We start from the raw sequence: 20339 nt of genomic DNA, 5'->3' as shown, positions 1-20339 counted from the left end.
ATGTAGAAGCCTGCCCAAAGCCCGCACAGATAATAGCAGCATCAGTGGAACAGCAGCAGTTTCGGAAGCTCTCACTCCAGAGACACTAAGGAGGTTGGACAATCAGTCAGAAAGAGATCACAGAAGACCTTTTGCTTGGCACTGGTAGAGCTGGCATTGATTGGCCAACTTTCCTTTCCTTCCACAGTTCTGAGCCAAAGTTCCAGGCTGGAAAGTAGCATTTTTGATCAGTCAAAATGGAGCAGGGGCTTTGGTCACAGTTTTAAAGCAAAGAGAACATTAGTGTTTGTGGCTGCAAAAAAACAGAGGCCCTAGATGTAGTCCCAGGTCCAAGAAGAGCACTAGAATTTGTGCTTGTAGGAAAGCAGGGGATTTTTCCTAAAGACTAGAACACATACCAGCAAAGCAGTGACTATCTCTCTCTCCAGAACACATCAGCTTGGAAATACCAAAAAATCTTGCAAAGCTCCAGAGCTAGTCCTGGAAACAGAGGCACAAAAAACTGTTTGTTTGGGATAATTCCTCCCCATCACTGAAGGACCAAAAGCCAACTCTAAATAAAGTTCAAAGTCAAGAATAAGCTGGAAAATGAGCAAACAACAACAAAATGACCATTAAAAAGATCAAGATCTATAAATTCCAAAGGAGACAATGTGAGAGCTATAATGCCTCAAAGAAAAATGCTAATTAGACCCATGACCAAGAAGAATTCCTGAAAAGTTGAAGAGTTAAAGAAGGAGATAGAATATTAGAGGGGGAAAAATGGGAAAAGCAGTGACAGTGATGCAAAAAAAATTTGAAGAGAATTAACAGTTTCATAAAAGAGGGATTAATATAATAAAAGTGACCTAATGACAAAAGAAGCACAAAAATTCACTGAAGAAAAAATGTCTTAACAACAGAATTGGCCAAATGGAAAAAGAGGTGGAAAATTTCACTGAAAAATAACAATTCCCTAAAAATTAGAAATAGGCAAGTAGAAGCTAAGGATTCCAGGAGACAACAAGAAACAACAAAACAAAGTCAAAAGAATAAAAACAAAATAGAAATGTAAACTCTTTCATCGGAAAAAAATAACTAGGCTGGAAAATAAATGAAGGAGAAATATTTTAAGAATCATTACCTGAAAGTCATGATCAAAGACAAAGCCAAGACATCAAGAAATTATCAAGGAAAACTGACTTGATATCTTAGATTTAGAGTATAAAATAGAAATTGAAAGAATCTATCAATAACCTCCTGAAAGAAAGATGGAATTATATAACCAAATTCCAGAGCTTTTAGGGGGAAAAAAAACCATTTCAAGCAACCAAAAAAAAAAAAAAAAAAAAAAGAACAAACACTGTGGACCCATAGATAGAATCACACAGATTCCATATTTGGGATATGATATTCCAGAAGGCAAAAGAGCTAGGATTGCAACCAAGAATAACCAACCCAGAAAAAGTGAGCATAATCCTTTGGGGAGAAATGGATATTTAATAAAATATAGGACTTTCAAGAATTCCTAATGAAAAGAGCAGAATTGAAAAGAAACTTGGACAAACACATTACTCAAGAGAAGCATAAAAAAGTAAACATGAAAGAGAAATCATAAGGATCTCAATAAACTTTTTACATTCAATAAATTATTTACATTCCTATAAGGGAATATAATATAGGTAACTCCTAAGAACTTTATAATTATTAGAGCAGTTTAAAAGAGTTTATATAGACCGAGGACATGGATGTCCAACATATGTGCCAATATAATTGATGGCATGATTGCCCCAAAAAATGGAATAAGAAAGTGGATGATGCACTGGGAGAAGAAGGAAGGCAGAGGCAGAATGGGAGAAGAAAGAGAATTTCCTCACAAAAAATAAATGCAAGGGAAAGCTTTTACAGAAGAGCAGGAATGGTTAAACCTCATTCTCATCAGAATTGGTTTAAAGACAGAAGAATATATACACACACTCAATAACTTACCCAATAGGGAAATAGGAAAAGGGGATTAGAGAAAGGGAGAGGGGGATAAAAGGGAGGACATATTAAGGGAAATAGTGATTAGAAGCAAAGTAGACTTTTGATGAATCACAGGATAAAAAGGAAGAGAAAGAAGAAGAAACAGAAGAAAATGGGAAATAGGGAAATTCACTATTAGTAATTATAACTGGAAATGGGAATGGGATGGGCACCACACATAAAACAGAAGCAAAAAGCAGAATGGATTAGAAATTAGAATCTGACAATATGTAGTTTATAAGAGGCATACTTGAAATAGAAAGATACAGAGTGAAGTCTGCTTCAACTGATACAAAAAGGCAGAGGTAGCAATCATGATCTCAGACAAAGCAAAAACAAAAATAGACCTAATTAAAGAGGATAATTAGGGAATTTCTATAAAAAATGATAGTAGATAGATAGACAGATAATTGTTTGTCATTCATTTTCAAAGACCACCAATGACATTATGAGTGATATTTTGACTTGTATGTAAGTAGGATTTAAGTAAGAAAGAGTTTTACAAAGTCATCAGCCTTACTCTCTCTTTCAGAGTCATAAAAGTAGAGTGGCAAAACAATGAAAAGATAACTGGAAATGGCCTGAAATACAGTGGATGACCTTAATCTTCAATGTCTAACCAAGTTTTAAGTGCTTCACAATGCCTGCTTCCATTGTCTAAGTGGACATTGGAGTAAATGCTGTTCTCATCTGTTCATTTCAATGAAAAAAGTCTTCACATTCTCAGAATAAACATCTCCCTAATCACAAATAGATTTAAGATTTCTTAACCTGATTTAGCCTATTTACTAAGATGGCTTACCATCATATAGCCACTGGACATGTTTCTTGGAGACAAATGGTACCACAGAAAATGAAGTAATATAAAAAAAATTTATAGTAAGTATCTCTGATAAAGATTTTAATTCTCAAATATATATGGGCATTGAACCAAGTCAAATTTATATAAATGAATCATTTCTTCCTAACTGATAAATGGTCAAAGAGGAAGTTTTCAAAAGAAGAAATCAAAGCTATCTATGGTCATGTGGAAAAAAATATTCTAAATCACTAATGATTAGAGAAAGGCAAATTAAACAATTCTTAGGTACTACTTTACACCTATCAGAAATGACAAATGCTGGAAGGATGAGAGAAAAATAAGTACATTAATGTTGTTGGTGGAATAGTGAACTGGTCTGGAAAACAATTTGAAATTAGACCAAAAGGCTACAAAACTGCATACCCTTTGACTCAGCAATACTACTACTAGATCTTATTCTAAATCTAGATCAGAGAAAAGGGAAAAGGACCTATATATACAAAAATATTTATAGCAGTTCTTTTTGTAGTGGCAAAGAACTGGAGATTGAGGAGATACTTATCAACTGGGGAGCAATTGAACAAGTTGTGACGTGAATGTGAACGAATACTATTGTGTCATGGGAAATGATGGGGGAGAGGTTTCAGAAAAAAAACAAGGAAAGACCTATATGATACTATGCAAAGTAAAGCAAGAAAAATCAGGAAAGCATTATGCATAGTAAGAGCAATGTTGTACCACTGACCAACTGTGAAAGACTTGGGACACCATGATCAACACAAATATCCAAGACAATTTCAAAGGACTTATGCTGGGGAAAAAAATACTATATCCTCAGGGAAAAAACTGATGAAGTCTGAGTGCAAACTGAAATAAAATTTTCTCATTTTATTTTTCTTGCTTTTAAAAAGATATGACTAATATGGATATATGTTTGCATGATTTCATATGTATAATTAATATCATATTGCCTGTGTTTTCAGTGACTAGGAGAGGGTGAGAAAAGAGAGAATTTGAAACTCAAAGGCTTCCATGCCATTTTTCTAGAAAATAAGGAAGAAACACAGACTATATAACAATACAGTTAGGTGAACTGGGATTGGTTGAATAGTAGAACTCAAAACAAATTAATTAATAGTTCCATATTGGAATTGAAAGAGAAATCATTTCCCTCTAGTATCTCAACTCTGAGCTATGTCTCTAGGCAATATGTGGATGGATTACTTATTAGGTGTGTTGTAAAGGGAATTCTTGTTCAGGTAGAAATGGGACTAGATGGCCAATGAAATTCCTTCCAGCCTTAAGATTAAGCATCTCTCCTACTGAGGCTAATAAAGTTCTTTGTGAGATCAGTAATTATATCTAACATTGAGGCCATTTTGAATCAGCTACATTTTGCTATATTTTCATTATGCCTAATTTATAGTCATTGAGATCTAGTACTGAAGTCCAATCAGAACTTTGCTAACTGAAGGAACATTTTCTTAAGAAATTAATAAAATTTGTTGCTATTATTGTTATTTAACATATGAATCTCAATTTCCATATTTGGACAATGAAGGAAATAGACTATAACATCTCTCCCAGTTTTAAAGTGCTGTGCCTTTCTGCCTGGAATGAAGTATTATTTGCTACTTATAGAGTTATTTCCTTTATATGTTTCATTGTTTTAAAGAAAAGACTAAGACCAAATATAACCCCAAATAAGAGATATGAAAATGTACTTCCTTCCAGAAGTAGGAGACTAAAATGGTGTAATAATTAATATGTTATTTGATTCAGCTGATGTGTCATTTTTATTCTTCAATATAAGGAATAATGATTTTCTGAGTGAGTGAGGGGGAAAGATATTTTGGGGAATAAAGGAAATGTAAAGGCAAGAAATAACAATAATATTTTAAAGAACAAAGATTTTAAAATTTTATTTTGCCTAAATTATAAAAAACTTATATATATATATATATATATATATATATATATATATATATATATATGAAGCCATCAAGATTATCTCCTCAAAAGAGTTAACACAAATAAGATGTAAAGAAAACATTCAAATAAGTCTCATCCCCAGAGTCTCTCCTTCCATCAGCACAAGCAAAGCCCAAAGGGGTAAAAAGACAACATTCCATTTATTAAGAAAGATTCCATCCCAACATTCTGATCAGTAAATGCAACCCACATTGGGAATAAATCCATTGGCTGCCCCTGCAGGGGACAATTTAAGCTGGAGACCCAAATCTTAGCTGGGGGAAACATGGTATAAGTAAAAAGGCCAGAGGCAGAATGGGTATGTGAAACCTTTTTGGAGCAAACTTGCAATTCAGCATTCCAAGGCCCAGGTGGCATCCAGCCATCCCTTGTTTAGAAAAATGAGTTTAAGTTGAATTACTTGAAAATACTGGATTTTGTGGTGATGCATTTTTTCAGTGACTTGTGGGGGTTGGAAGGAGAATAGCCCAAGATGGTTGAGTTGCAAAAATATTTGCTCTCTGATATAGAATACGAGGGTAACCTTTGTTACAAATTCCCATATAATTGTTCCATGTCCGAATTGGACCTGCCACATTGTCTGTTCCCCACATCACTGATTGAATCAAGCTGGACCTCAGCAATGCCTTCTCCCCACCCCCGTCATTTACTCCAGCCATTTTTCAGGGTATACTGTGATGCACAAGAGGAATGTCACAATATCTACACAGAAAATGTGGGATTTAATAAATCACTGAAGCACGTTCTTTATTCCAAAATCCCAAAGGCCCTATGTCTTCAAAGGAGATTTGTTCTCCACATAGAAAACTCATTTGTACACATTTAATTGTGATCTCATTCTCTATAAAAGAAAATGTTTCATTGGCCCAGCTTCTCTTTTGACATTTCTATCCCACTTTATTAACATTCTTGATTCCTGCTTTTCAGCCCTAAGGGGTATCCAAACCAGAAAAGTGCTTGTATTTAAGTGTGTGTATATTAGGGGTGGTGGAAGGGATTGTGAGGAAGAGTTAGAAAGAAGAAAATGAAATTATTTTCCAATACTGACATGCTACATTTTTAAGGGGAAAATAAAACTTCCAAGAAGGGTATTATGAATGTATTGCCAAACTTGTCTTTTGCTTTTTGATCTGATGTATAGAACTGTACACAATTATGTACTACAGTATGCATATAAAACTGATGTCATGGCAACGAGCTTTGCCAAATTCATTGTATGCTGCTGCTGACTGAGATACTGGCGCCATCTCAAAGAAATCCACATGTGCTAATATGTGCTAGGAATTTTTGAAATTTTTATGGTGCCTTTCGGCAAAAACATCCTTTCCAATAAAGTGATACTTCATCATTTTTCAATGATATTTTGAAAAAAATTCTAAAAAGTGAAAATTTTTCTCTATCTTGAGAGGGAGATTCATGTTAAAGAATGAAGCAAGTCAGAGGAAGTCAGATAAAGTTAATATAAAAGCAGACTCCTCAAGACAAAAGTATTTTCTTTATGTCTCTAATACTGCTAGTCACTTTTTTTCACCATGTATTTGTTACAGCATACATCTTAGACTGGTCTATATTGAAGTTTCTCATGCCCAATAGAGGGCAATATTCCCTTAAACTGGAAACCTCCAAAACATTGTCTAGGCTTTTCCCAGTGCAATCTAAAAAACAAAATTATATAGGTTGCTTCTCCAGGATGATATCTCTCTCTACCTCTCTCTCTCTCTCTCTCTCTCTCTCTCTCTCTCTCTCTCTCTCTCTCTTTCTGGCTGTCTCTCTTTCTCTCTCTCTCTCTCTCTCTCTCTGTCTCTGTGTGTGTGTCTCTCTGTCTCTTTCTCTCTGTCTGTCTCTCTCTCTGTCTTTTTTCTCTCTATCTCTGTCTCTTTTTCTTTCTCTCTCTTTCTTTTTCTCTCCCTCTCTCTCTCTGTCTCTATTTCTCTCTCTTCTCTCTCTTCCCCTTTCTCTCTGTCTTCCCCTACCCCCCCCTTCTCTCTGTGTCTCCTCCATCTCTACATCTCTGTCTCAGTTTTCATCTCTCTCTCTGTCTCTTTGTGGGTATGTATGTGTGTGTCTTCTCCCCATGCCTTATAAAGATTAATAAAACCTAGTCCTTGACTCCAGGAAATCATCATGTCAAAGAATTCCAGCATGAGAGGGAATCTCAAAAGCATCCTCCCACAGCCCTATACATAAACAAAAGAACAGAAATCCTCACTATCTGACAGCTGAGAAGCAGCTATCTGTGCAGACTTTTGCTTGGAATGAGCCAGTGAAGGGGGACTTTATTTATTCATTACCTCCTGAGGTTTTTGCATTCCTGTGTTGGACAGTTCTAATTGTCTTGTTTTGTTTTGTTTTCTGAAATTAAGCCTCAATTTACCTTTTTGCAACTTTTGTTCTTCATTTTGTCTTCTGGCACTGACCTCTTCTAAACAACACTGCTGTAGAAACTCAATGACAATCAGGTCTCTTCTTCCGAAAAAAAAACATCTTCAATTTCTTCAACCGATTTTGATAAGACACAGATTCAATCTTTCTTATTCTGATGGCTTTTCTTTGGATGTTTTCCAGTCTTTCCTATACTACAGGTCCTAATACTGAACATAATATACCAAAGGTGATTCAGCTAGAGCAAAACGATATCATCTGCTTCCTCTTACAAACTATGATTTCCAAGAAAAATGCAAACTAAGATAGTATTAGTGTTTGGGGAGGCAAATTACAATATTAATTCATATTGAGCTTGCAGTCCACTAAAAACCCCAGATCTTTCTCAAGCAAAACATTCTGTAATCATGACTTATCCATTTTGATTTTGTGAAGCTGAAGAAGCTAAGTAAATTTTATCTGCATTATTTTCCCTATCAGTTTAGCAGACTTGCCAAAAAAGGAAATGCTATTTATCCTATAAGGTCCAGTTCAGAAACTAAGGTTTCGTCTTATCCAGTAGTTGAAAGCAGTTGTTTTTCTTTGTACTTCATAGGATTCTGTATTTTTCCTAAACACATATTCTAATTTTTAAGTCACTTATGTACATAGTTTATGTCTTCTACTAGATAGATTTTTTAAATGCAGTGACTACAAAGAGCTATCATGGCTTTAGTAGGGACAGATCATACCTAATAAATCCACCTTATTCCCCAACATGTACTCTTTGATTCAGTAACACTGGCCTTTTGGCTGCTCCACAAAGAAATCACTCTTATCTCTTGGCTCTAGAAATTTCCTCTGGCTATTAGCCATGCCCGGAACACTTTTCTTTCTCCTGTTCCACCTGCTGACCTCTCTGGCTGCCTTTATGCTTAACTAAAAATCTCATTTTTTAGTAGAAGTTTTTCCCAAACTCTCTTAATTCCTTGTCCTGTCCCTTTGTTAATTATTCTTATTTATCCTATGTACAGCTTGATTTGTATATATGCATTTAATAGTGTCTCCTGTTTGATTGTAATATCTCTGAGGGTAGGGCCAGCTTTTTTCTCTTTTTGTATCCTTACTTCTTAGAACAGTGTCTGACATACAATAGGTACTTAATAAAAACTTACTGATTGATAACTGATTGACTACTTAACAAAGATTTATTGAATGATTTTTTAAAAAGGTAAAGATGAAAGAAAAGGAATCTTAGAGATAGAAATATAAGCATAGAATAACTTTAAAACTAGACAAATAGTCCAGTTTTTCTAAAATGTTAAAGAGCCTGAAATGCAGGGAATAATGTTTATATTTAATTCTATATGCAATCAACAGACATCGAAGGTTCTGAGAAAGGAGTTGCTGTGATCAGAGTTGTGTGTGCATTTAGAAGATTGCTCTACTAGCTTTGGATGGGAGAGACAATAGTCATAGAAAAGCCATTTGAGATATCTTTACCATATTCCAGATGAAGGGCAATTTGTGCCCTTATTTGGGCACCTTAAGCCCGTGGCTCTTCTCTGGGCTAAATTCTATTCTTATCTCCCCTATGAATATGATGCAGAGGCAACTTGAAGCTTTCATTCCTAGTACTGATTACTCTAAAACTGATCATACTAACAAGTACATTCCAATTGCCCCTAGTAAACCATGCACAGTATGGTATTCCAAGATTAAGTATAACTTAGCAAACCACATGTTTTTGACTAAGTAATGACTTCATCCACCAACATGCCAGGAAACAACATTTTACTGTATTAACCTCAAAACAGACAGGAGCTGGGTACATGCATAAATGGACCAAAGTGCTATACTCTCATAAACAAAGAACTTCCCTTCTCAATATCTTATCATCACAATGCATAGTGAAAACCACACCAATTAAAAGTAATATGAATTCAGGTTGGAGCTAGCTGTCAGCAGTCACCAAATCTCTAATTCTACAACATTTTCATTATAAGACCTTGGTTGCCAAATGATACTAAGTAGGTGGAATGGGAAAATTTAGCCTAAAAAAGAACAGGATAGGGAAAGGGAGGCTTTCAAGTATTTCAAGGGTTTTCATATGAAAGAAAGATTAGAGTTGTTCTTTTTGTCTCCAGAGGTCATGAGGCATAATAGTTAGAAGTTAGGTAGATTTGAGTTTAAGATCAAGGAAAACTTTCTTCATTATTATGGACCATCTTAGTGAGTAGCTGGAGAGAATAGGGAGTCCTCAGTCTCTGGAGATTTAAAAGCAAAGACGTTTTGTCTAAGAAATTACAAATTACATTTATCCTTCACCTGGGATGGAAGAAGATGACCTGAGACTCTTCATAAATCTGAATCTGTGGTTCTGTCAAAAAAAAATGCTTTCATTTCTCTGGCACTGTGTTCATCTGAGAACAAAATACAATCCTGTTTACCATCAATGTGACAGGTATAAAATAACAATTTTACATGTCAAGAAAACATTTTGAGCTTGTTATCTATAAGGAGAATATGAAAGAATACTGAGGAGGTAAGCCTTCAGTTATATACATAGATATTTAAATGTGTCATACACACAAAGATAAGCATAGCAGGAGGAGGGTGGGAAGAGAGAGAGAGAGAGAGAGAGAGAGAGAGAGAGAGAGAAACAGACAGAGAAAGAAAGAGAGAGAGAGAATATTATTTTAGTGTATATAAAAAATTTCCATTTAGAAATAATTATGGTATTTTAAACAGGACACTGATTACTTATTTGGCCCCCAGGAGGTCACTTAAATTCTCTGGACTACAGTTTCCTCATCTGCCATCTGACAATATATAATCTCCCTTTCTAACTCATGATTTATGACAATATACTAATCCTACCCATTACACTTTTGACAATAATAATATTGTCAAATCAATATTAATACTGCCACTGGGAAGAACTGAAACTAATATCCTGTGGCTTTACTTATTGCCAGTGACCCTGACCAAAACTACCTTTTCAAGTCACCACTATCCTTAATGGATTTCATCCATTCATTGGGATATAGGCTTCTTGAGTGCAAGGGCTGTTCATTGTTGCATTTGCATCTCCAAAGTCTTACACAGTGCCTGGCTCATTTTTAAAACTCATTCAGTTTCACTCAACTTTTCATGATTCCATGGACCACAGAACACCATAGTCCATGGAGTCTACTTGGCAAATTCACTGGAGGATCTTGCCATTTTCTTCTTCAATAGATTAAAGTAAATAGAGAGGAAGTGATTTACCCAGAGTTAAAGATCAATAAGTGTCTGAAGTTGGATTTAAAGTCAGGTTTTCCTGATTCCAGCCTGAGCACTCTACTTTGCTATCTGGCACATAGTAGAAGCTTAATTACTACTTGTTGATTGGTTTTAAAGCTACATCAAGATATCAATTTTATTAAGATAAAAAGCAGGGGGATGATCTGAGTCCTGAGACTTTTTTTTCTTATATCATAAGATTAAAACAAGAAGAATGATTATAAATTATCTAGTTCAGCCAGCATTTTGTGGTTAGGGAAAGGGAAGCCCAAGGAAATTGTTGCTAAGATAATACAGGTGGTTAAGGAGCAGAGCCAGGATTAAAACTGGGTCTTATAGTTAAATAAAATCTAGTACTTTTTCCATCATATAATACCATCTCTTAATTTAGTCTTATGAGACTAAATATCATACAATAATACACTTCTACTTGATGTCTTCCTTCTGAAGTTTTCTATAATAAATTACTTTGTTGTGCCATTATTCTTTTTCTGTTGGTCTAAGAAAATCAGATTATCTCACAGGGAGTGTTCTACATGGAACTTGTCCTTCCTGGACCTGAGTATCCTCATTTGGCAACTAGTTAATTGCATTTAACTGTTTACTATGTGCTAGGCACTTCACTAAACACTGGGGAATAAAAAGAAGGACAAAACCAAAAACCAATAAAGTCTATCCCCTCAAAGAGCTCAAAATCAAATGGAGAAGATAACATTCAAATAACCATTGTCAATACAAGAGAAATTAGTGATCAACAACAACAACAAAAAGTATTAAGGAAGACCCCCCCAAAAAAAAGATTTCTTGCAGAAAGAGGGACTTAAAGGAAGCCAGGAGTCAGGGATGAGGAGGGAGAATATTCCAGACCTGGGGAAGAGCCCATGAGAAAGTAGGGATGTGGGGTCTGTGCAAGAATAAGATAGCCAGTCACTGGATAGCAGAATACATGAAGAAAACTCTAAGGTATGAGAAGACTGAAAAAGTAGGAAGGGACTAATTTAACAAGAACTTTGAAATCCAAAAAGAGGGATTTATATGTGATCTTGGAAGTAATAGAGAGTGTTGTAGTTTGTTGTTCTATTGACTAGTTCAATATGACCACAGATAATGAGATGAGTTGCATTTTAAGAAAATCAAATTTCACAAATGCATGGAAAATGGATTGAGTGGGGAGAGACTTGAAGAAAGGGGACAACCAATAGGCTAATAATATTCTAGTGATTGGGAGCACAGCCAAGATGATAGAAACAGGGACTCCCCCGATCTTTTCCCTAAACCTTTCTAAGATCTTTAAAAAAATATCCTAAAACAAATCTTAAAGTAACAGAACCCACAATACAACAGTGTGAAATAATTTTCCAACCCAGGCAACTTAAAAGTTTGGCAGGAAAAGACCATCACACCAAAATGAGAATGTGGCGCAGTTCAGTGCTGGCAGCACCAATGCAGAACCAGGCCCATGCAATCCAGAACCAGATATTGGGATTGAATGAATCAGCAGCTGAAGCAGCTTACTTTTGGAGCTTTCAGCCCACAGATGGCAAGGGGGCCAAACAACTGTTCAGAGGGAGATTACAGGGGTTTCCTTGCTGGCATTGGGGCATGACTCCATTACTTTGCTTATACTCAGATCCACTTGCAGTCCTGGGTGGCAGTACCAGGTTAAGGAGGAGCAGTAGTACATCAGAGTTTATGGCCTCCATGAAGCAGGAATCCTAATCTCAGTTATAAGGCAGAAAGGAGTACTTGTAGTATCTCACAGAACAGAGCATAGGCCATAACACACCTCTCCTTGGATTATAACACTTTGGAAGAACTGAAAACTCACAGGTCCCTAGAACTGTAAGGCTCTGAAGCTTGGGACAGTATTCAGAACCCCTAAAATAAGAGCCCCACTTTAGCAGAGAAAAAAACTGGGAAAATGAGCAAACAACAGAAAAAAACTGTAAGACAACAAAGTCAAAAGCCCTACATACAAAGCCTCCAAGAAAAAAAAATGAATTAGCTTCAAAGCTATACAAGAGCGCAAATGGATTTTTTTTAAATCAAGTAATAAAAGTAGAGAAAAATTAGGAAGAGAAATGAGCAAGATGCAAGAAAATCATGAAAAAAGAATCAGCAACTTGGTAAAGGAGGCAAAAAAGAATACTGAAGAAAATAATACAAAAACAGAATAGGTCAAATAGAAGAGATACAAAAATTCAATGAGAAGAATACCTTGCAAAACAGTATTGGCCAAATGGAAAAAGGCACAAAAATTCACTGAAGAAATTCATTAAAATTAGAATTGGCCAAATAGAAAAAGAGGTATAAAACTTCATTGAAGAAAATAATTTCTTAAGCTAATGACTCTATGAGATATCAAGAAACAATAAAAAACAAAGCCAAAAGAATGAAATAAGTCAAATTCACAAAAAATTAGCCATTCCCCAATTGATAAATGATGAAAAATATGAACAGTTTTCAGATTAAATAACCAAAGCTATTTATAACCATATAAAAATGCTATAAATCACTATTGATTAGAGAAATACAAACTAAAACAATACTGAGGTACTATCTCATATCTATTAGATTGGCTAATAAGAGAGAAAAAAGAGAATGATAAATATTGAAAGGGATGTGGTAAAATTGATACTAATATACTGTTGATGGAATTGTGAACTGATTCAACCATTGTTGAACAATTTGGAACTTTGCCCAAATATTTGTAGCAGCTCTTTTTGGATGGCAAAGAAATGGAAATTTGAGGGGGTAACCATCAGTTGGGGAATGATTGAGTAATTTGTGGTCTATAATTGTAATGGAATACTATGGTGATACAAGAAATGACGAGCTAGATGTACTCAGAAAAACCTGGAGTGCCTTACATGAACTGATACAAAATGAAATGAGTAGAACCAGGAGAACATTGTACACAGCAACAGTAATATAGTAAAATAATCAACTGTGGATGACATAGCTGTTCTAAGCAAGGATTAATCATGAAAAATGAAGTCCATCCAGAGAAAGAACTGTTGCAATCTGAAAACAGATTAAAGCATACGTCTTTTTTATTTTATTTTTCCTGGATTTTTATTTTGATCTATGTTTTCTTTTACAATATAACTAATACAGAAATATGTTTTGCATGATTATACATGTATTATCTATTATGAAATTCCTTCCCTTCTCAAAGAGGAAGGGTGAGGAAGGAGAAAGAGAGTTTGGAAATCAATTTTAAAATTAATGTTGAAAATTGTTTTTACTTGCAATTAGGGAAAATGAAATATCAAATTAAAAAATATAACCTCAGTGATTTTTCAAGCTTCTTCATCTGTAAAATGAAGACATTGGATTAAATAATCTCTGGGTTCCTATCCAAATCTTGATCTAATAATCTTATGATAAAGACTTCTTCCCTTCCCAGCCAATGGCTGTGGGCAGATGATCACATAGCTTGAAAAACATGGTTATAATCTAGAGATGGCTACATGTAGTGAGCTAGGTGAATTTGTACTCATTCACCCATAAAGACAGTTCAGCTCTATGCATGCTATGAGTGTCTAATAGAGTAAATTTGTTGAGAATAAGAATCATCTTACTTGAGTTTTTGTGTCTAGTGCCTAGCATAGTGCCTGGAACTCACAGGTACTTAATAAATATTTGATTCATTGATTATAAAGATATATCAAGATATCAAGATGCATCAAGGTATAAAGACACCTCAAGATATGTTTATGCTGTCCTGTCACTATGGAAGCTCTTTCTACAAACCAAGATAGCATGTGTTCATAATTAAGAGTAATAGAAAGGTGACTGAGGTGATGTTAAGTGAATTCTTTGGTCATGTAGCTGGGAAGTGTCAGTGATCTTCCTGGGTTCTTACATTGCATCCACTGTGTACTTCTTTCTAAAGATACCACCTTACGGCTAATAGGGAAATACATTTTGCATGATTTTACATGTATAATTAATATTATATTGGGTAATATATTATTTGCCTTCTCAGTAGATATGGGAGGTAGGAGAAAAGAATTTGGGACTCAAAATTTAAAAAGACTCAAAAATTAAAAAACAAAACATTAAAAACAAAATAAATCAATAATAAATTGAAATAAAAAAAAGATACTACCTATGAAATAGAAACAAGATAATTTGTTGTCTTGGAAAATTTTGTTAATTTCATGAATCTGTTAATTAGAATTTATATTTGAAGAGGAACTTTAAAGTGTTTAAATACATGACAAAACTATAACAGGTCCAGTGTGCTTTTCTGAAATGTCTGCCTAGAAGAACTAACCCATCGTTGTATAGTACTAATAATATAACTTTACAGAAGGCAAAAAGGAATTCTATTTCAGCAGTTTCCACAGACTGACATAAATGCAATTTATGATGAAGCATGGAGGACTAGAAGTCCTTATAGATAATTGGACCTCTCTGGTGAGAATCCCTAGAAGATGACAGGACCCTTTGGTGAAACTGATCACAGTGACCTAAGTTCTGCTTCTGCTTTGCCTCTGCCCAAATTTCAATCCAATAAATAAATAAAAATGAATGAAAAAAAAACTTATTAAATACTTCCCTGATGCCAAGCATTGAGAATACAATACAGAAGTAAAACAGTCCTTGTACTTGAGGAGTATTCTAATAATGGGAGGTAAATATTTATCTCCATCTATCTAAATGGAGATAAATGGAGATAGACACATAAATAGATAGATAGATAAATAGATAGATAGATAGATGATGTTAATAGTGACCAGGAAGGGAAACTTTACCTAGGGAGTTATAGGGATGGGGAGTTGGTGCACAGAGCAGCCAATATGCGGGTGGTGATAGGTTAATGGGATGTAAAATATGGTCTGATCTAAGACAAATTTTATATACTAGGCTAGATGAAGTTGTACTCACTCATCAATCAAAATAGCTCGCTCAGTCTCATGGCGAGAATTCCTAAACTGATGGATTACACCTCAGAGACCAGGGGCACAATTGCTAGAATTGCAGACCAAAAAGTGCTGTCCATATGGGAAGAAATGAGATAGTGGCAGGACAGATAGGAAGTTGGTCTAAATGGAATGTTGGATGGAATATGAAATATGATTTAGTGTGGCCCAGATAGGTTTATGCATTAAATGATTTTGTTTCCACTTACTCATCAATCAATATAGCTCACCCCCTAGATAGGAGGTCTAATTCAGAACATAAAGATTGTCTGTATGTGATTGAAAAGACCAATTCACTCCCAACAGGCATTTTCATCTATTGTACATGGGAAGACTACTTTTGTATTTGTGATGATAGATGCACTAATTGCAAAATCTGTTACCATTCTGGGTCCATTTCCTAGATTCTAAAGACTTAGTTTAAAACTAATAAACTAAACAACCAATAATCAAAAAACCTTCTCCCATTCATCATAGCTGCTTTATAGTTTTATAAAGTTTCTCAAAAGTATCATATTCACTACTATAGTTTAGTGAATTCTTTTTATAAAAAAATTTGTTTTTCCTGCTTATAGCTTTTTCCCAATTAAGTTTCAGTTCTTTATGAGTTTCTTGGGAACATGATGATCCATTCTCCACACATAAATAACCTAAACCTATTACCTACCTATAACCTAGTAGATAAAGTAGCAGGCATAATGAATACAGAGAGCTAGCCTTGGAATTAGAAGACCTGAGTTCAAATTTTGCCTCTGACAAATTGCTTTGTGACGCTAAAGAAAGTAACAAGCTTTCATTGCTTAGAGCACTCTTTAAGACTATATACTGCTGAGAAAGGGTACAAATGTTCATTGACAGAGATAATTATCTCATTGAAAGGTTTTTATACCAATGGAATTGTAAGTCTGATCAAAGGAAATAAACCTATTCATATGAATAAATTATCATAGCCTCATTACTGTTTATTCCATTAGCTATTTGCTACTGAATATATCCCACAGATCAACAAAAGTATAATGAGCTTCTCTAAGAGAAAATGGATTTCTTATCATTGGAGATCTTCAAGCAAAGGTTAAGATTATCCCTAATGAATATCTTGTATTTGGGATTCTTTGGGGTATTGAAAGGATTAGATGGTTGCTGAAGCCTATTCTAACTCTAAAATTCTATGATCTTGTGATTCTGATGAAAATGCTAAAATGTAACAATATCTGAATTATGCATTTCAGCATAGAATAAGCTAAATGAAACTTTTAATTTGTTTAATCTGGGGTCTGAAGTTAAATTGATGATGAATTTTGGTGTTCCATTTCCTAAAGAAGATGGCCCTCTTGACTAGTTTTCCAATTTTCCCCTCAAACAAAGGCATTCCTGGCTGAGGGATTCACAATGGATTAGACTACAAAAAGAGTTATCCATCTTGAATTGCTTAATAAATTCCCAGCTATGAGGTTTTCCTGATAGTCCCTGGTGCCCAACCTCTGCATCCTTCAGCCTTTGATCAGTTAGCCCAAAGCATAATGCCAGCCCCACAAAGTGGTATGATGTTATGCCTCTGCTTCCCACTTGAACTGACAAGTATCATGTATATATCATAGGCACATTATGAATGCTTGTTGACTTTGAAAGTCAACTTTTAGTACTTTGAAAGCATTATCTTCTATTTATAGCATCTCCTAGATGATAGTCTCCAGTCTGTTGAATTAAAGTCTTGCAGATATTAAGATTATATTCTGACATTAATTCCCACAATCCATATGACATCCATCTAAAGGAAAGACTTTAAATAATAGACTAATCAGTGATAGGTATACTACTTAAATATGCTTTAACCCTTTTAAGTAAATGCTTAAAAAAAATCAATTTAGAACTAGAAGGGAGCCCAACCCATTCTACTTTAGTCAAGGAAACTGAAGCCTAAGGTATTAAATGATTTGCCATAAGTTATACATGTAGCAAGCAACTGAGGCAAAATATGATCGCAAATTGTCAGGGTCCAGAGCCAGGTTTCAGTGCATAATCACTAATGAACAAAAGAATGCCATCGTGAAACAATCTTTTAACATCACAAGCAGACCTGAGCTTGAGCAGATACCAGGCAAGTTTGTCTGATCCTAAAAATTTGCTGATTATAATTTAACTTAGTCAATAGGTAAGGGAACATTATGACTCTTAGTAAATCATGGTTCTTTAAGTCAAATTCTATGAGAGCCCACTTCAGGGCAAAAAAAAATTAAACCAATACACAAACCTAACAACCCTTTTGCCCCTCAAGGCCAGGTGGCCTGCTGCTGAATTGGCTGTCTGAAAATGGCATCTTTCTGCCAGTGTTTTACCAGGGTTCTGGCTGAAAGTCATGGGAAGAATTTTATATGACATATGGTTTTGTTAGGAAACTGGGTCAGTTTTGGGTTAGATGGTTAAAGAGTGAATTTAATAGCATGTTTGATTTTTCAAAAGAAAAATAAAATAGTCATTTGTTCTTATCCTTACCCAATTGCAGCATGGATTTAGCTTACCTTGTAAGTGATTAATTTTAAATTAACTATTTTTCTTTCTAAATTGTATTCCAAAAATCCTAGAATATCTTATTTGAACAGAAAGTATCTAGAGAAACAGTTTAGCATAGTATAGTTCCCAAACTGCAAGTTTGGGATATCTAAATTTGAATACTATATCTAGTACCTAAAAACTAGGTGACTCTAGACAAAGCCACTTAAACTCTTTAAACTTCAGTTTCCTCATTTGTAAAATGAGAATAATAATAATTGCAACACCTACCTTGAAAAATTGTAAAACTCCATTGTGATGATGCATGTCTGTAGAAATGTCACCAATTATTTATTATTGTTACTACTTTTAGTATTATTTCACAAAGGAAAAACTACAACTTAAAATCATGAGATCAAGAGATCTAAGTTTGAATTCTGGTTCTGTCACTTCCTCTGTGACCTTGGACAAGCCATTTAAATGCCCTGGAACTCAACTTCTTCATTTGTAAAATGAAGGAGTTGATCCAGATGACTCTGAGATTCCTTCCAGCTCTAGATTTGAGATCCTAATATAGATATAAACTACATTCTTCTTGTTGAATTTGAAGGTGAAAAAGCCAAAAAAAAAAAAAAAAAAAAAAAAGGAAAGGAAAAGAACATGACAAACTCACATAAAAGAATCCCAATGGTCCTGAGATATATGGCATTTTCATTCCAAGAAGATACTTGACTTGTGAGGTCACAACATGGGTAGCAGCTCCAGTTGTCATTGCACTGATCACAGGCTCTGTTAGCAAGAAAGTGGCACTGCCCAGCTGCAGCACAAACATGGCAATCTGAGGAACCAAAGACAGGAAGGCATCATTTAAAGTTCGTTCAAATGCAATGTATCTGAGCTCTGAAATGATCATTTTATTAGAAAGCACCAGGCTATCCATAAGAAATAGAAAGATCCATTCATGAACTGAAAGTGTTGTGCCACAGTTCCCTTTTATTGTCCTGACTGTTTCCCTAATTATCCTGACTCAGTTTCCCTAAATTGGTTCTGCCTCAATTTCCCTACTTGTTCTGCCTCAATCCCCTTAATTGCAAATCCCTCCTCTGGTTCATTAAGACTGAGGGCCACTTGCTTTAAGGTTATAAATTGTCAATGTGAGACTCAAGATAAGGGGGAGTTCAGACTTCCTGGCTCCTAACTCCTTCTGTCATCAAGAATTTATGGTCCTACCCCCTATCCTGTCATTGTTCTTCTTTATCCCAATTTACCAGAATGCCCGGTGCCTCCCCACACCCTGTCAGAACTGGATTGATAGTCTGTTCCCACTCTCAATACTCTGACTTCGCCCCTGCCTCGGTCTACCCATGTAGCTAAGCTGAGCCGTGTGTGTGTGTGTGTGTGTGTGTGTGTGTGTGTGTGTGTGTGTGTGTCACTGAGAATTCACATTGTTTACTGGATGCTTTGGACATCAGCCCTAGGGGCAGCATGCCCCCAGCACAATTCTCCCTTTTAAACAAAAAATTAAAACCTCTCTAATCTCTATCTTGCCTCAGTTTCTTCGGCATTATAAAAGCTCCCTTTGTCAGAAACTGACATCAGTACTGATGTGACATGAAACATATTGTACTAATTTGTTTTACGCTTGCTCCTAAACAAAGTTCCCAAGCCTTTTAAACAAAATTAGATGCAAAAGGAAAGTTCACTTAAAGCTGTTAAATTTTCTGATTTTAAAAATAAACCAATCCAAAAAAAATCACTTTAAAGACAAATCCATATGAATAATATTAGCAATAACGTATGTAAAGACCATCAAAGAAACTAAAAAATAAAGAAATTGACAGCAATCCATTGGTAATGATGAGTCTAATTCACTCTTTCACATCTGGTAGACAAAGTCTTCCCAGGCATAAAGGAAGGAAAGAGATCTTTTGAGGACTGCCCCCCAAGATCCTGAGACATAAGCCCTAGTTGTTTTGGAACTGTTCCCTCTGACAGCAGCTGATAAAAGGTTTCTTCTTGGAGTTGATATTCTATGTAGAAATACAAAGAGGGAGAGAAAAGGAAAAATCTGTCTAAAATCAACAAAGATTATGGAAGAATCGCTATGGAAACAATGTTCTCCAAATCCATCCCTCCCCTAATACTCCAAGCATTACACCTCAGTCAGTCAAATCTACTCAAATTTATTAACAGACAGGTCAAGCAGCAGTGCTTATAGTCCTCCAAGATCTAGTAAGAATGAGAAGGAATTCTCCCATTCCTCTACTTCCTCCTTTGAATAGTTCAGTCATTGTGGGAAAATACAGGTCGACTCCTTAGCTCAGACAGAAAAAAAAGTGTGCCTCAATGTGTCTTAACATATATTTTTGTTGTTCAGTCATTGCAATGTCTAACTTTTCATAACCCCATTTGAGGTTTTCGTGGCAAAGATTCTAGAGCAGTTTGTCATTTCCTTCTCCGGTTCATTTTACAGA

At 35.2% G+C, this 20339-nt stretch overlaps 1 protein-coding gene across 4 annotated transcripts in view; it reads right to left on the bottom strand.

Moving 5' to 3' along the window:
- SLC26A7 (solute carrier family 26 member 7) overlaps positions 1–20339 on the bottom strand; it is a 193306-nt gene that overhangs the window by 89344 nt on the left and 83623 nt on the right. For all 4 annotated transcript variants that reach the window (XM_031946971.1, XM_031946973.1, XM_031946972.1 and 1 more), the window contains one exon: positions 18539–18703. In XM_031946971.1, the coding sequence (XP_031802831.1) occupies positions 18539–18703 (165 nt within the window). The remainder of the gene's footprint in view (positions 1–18538; positions 18704–20339) is intronic.

This window comes from Sarcophilus harrisii, chromosome 1 (genome assembly GCF_902635505.1).
Source record: "Sarcophilus harrisii chromosome 1, mSarHar1.11, whole genome shotgun sequence".
Taxonomy (NCBI): Eukaryota; Metazoa; Chordata; class Mammalia; order Dasyuromorphia; family Dasyuridae; genus Sarcophilus; species Sarcophilus harrisii.
Note: the sequence above shows the minus strand (reverse complement) of the source record. Positions and strands in the feature narration are given on the sequence as shown.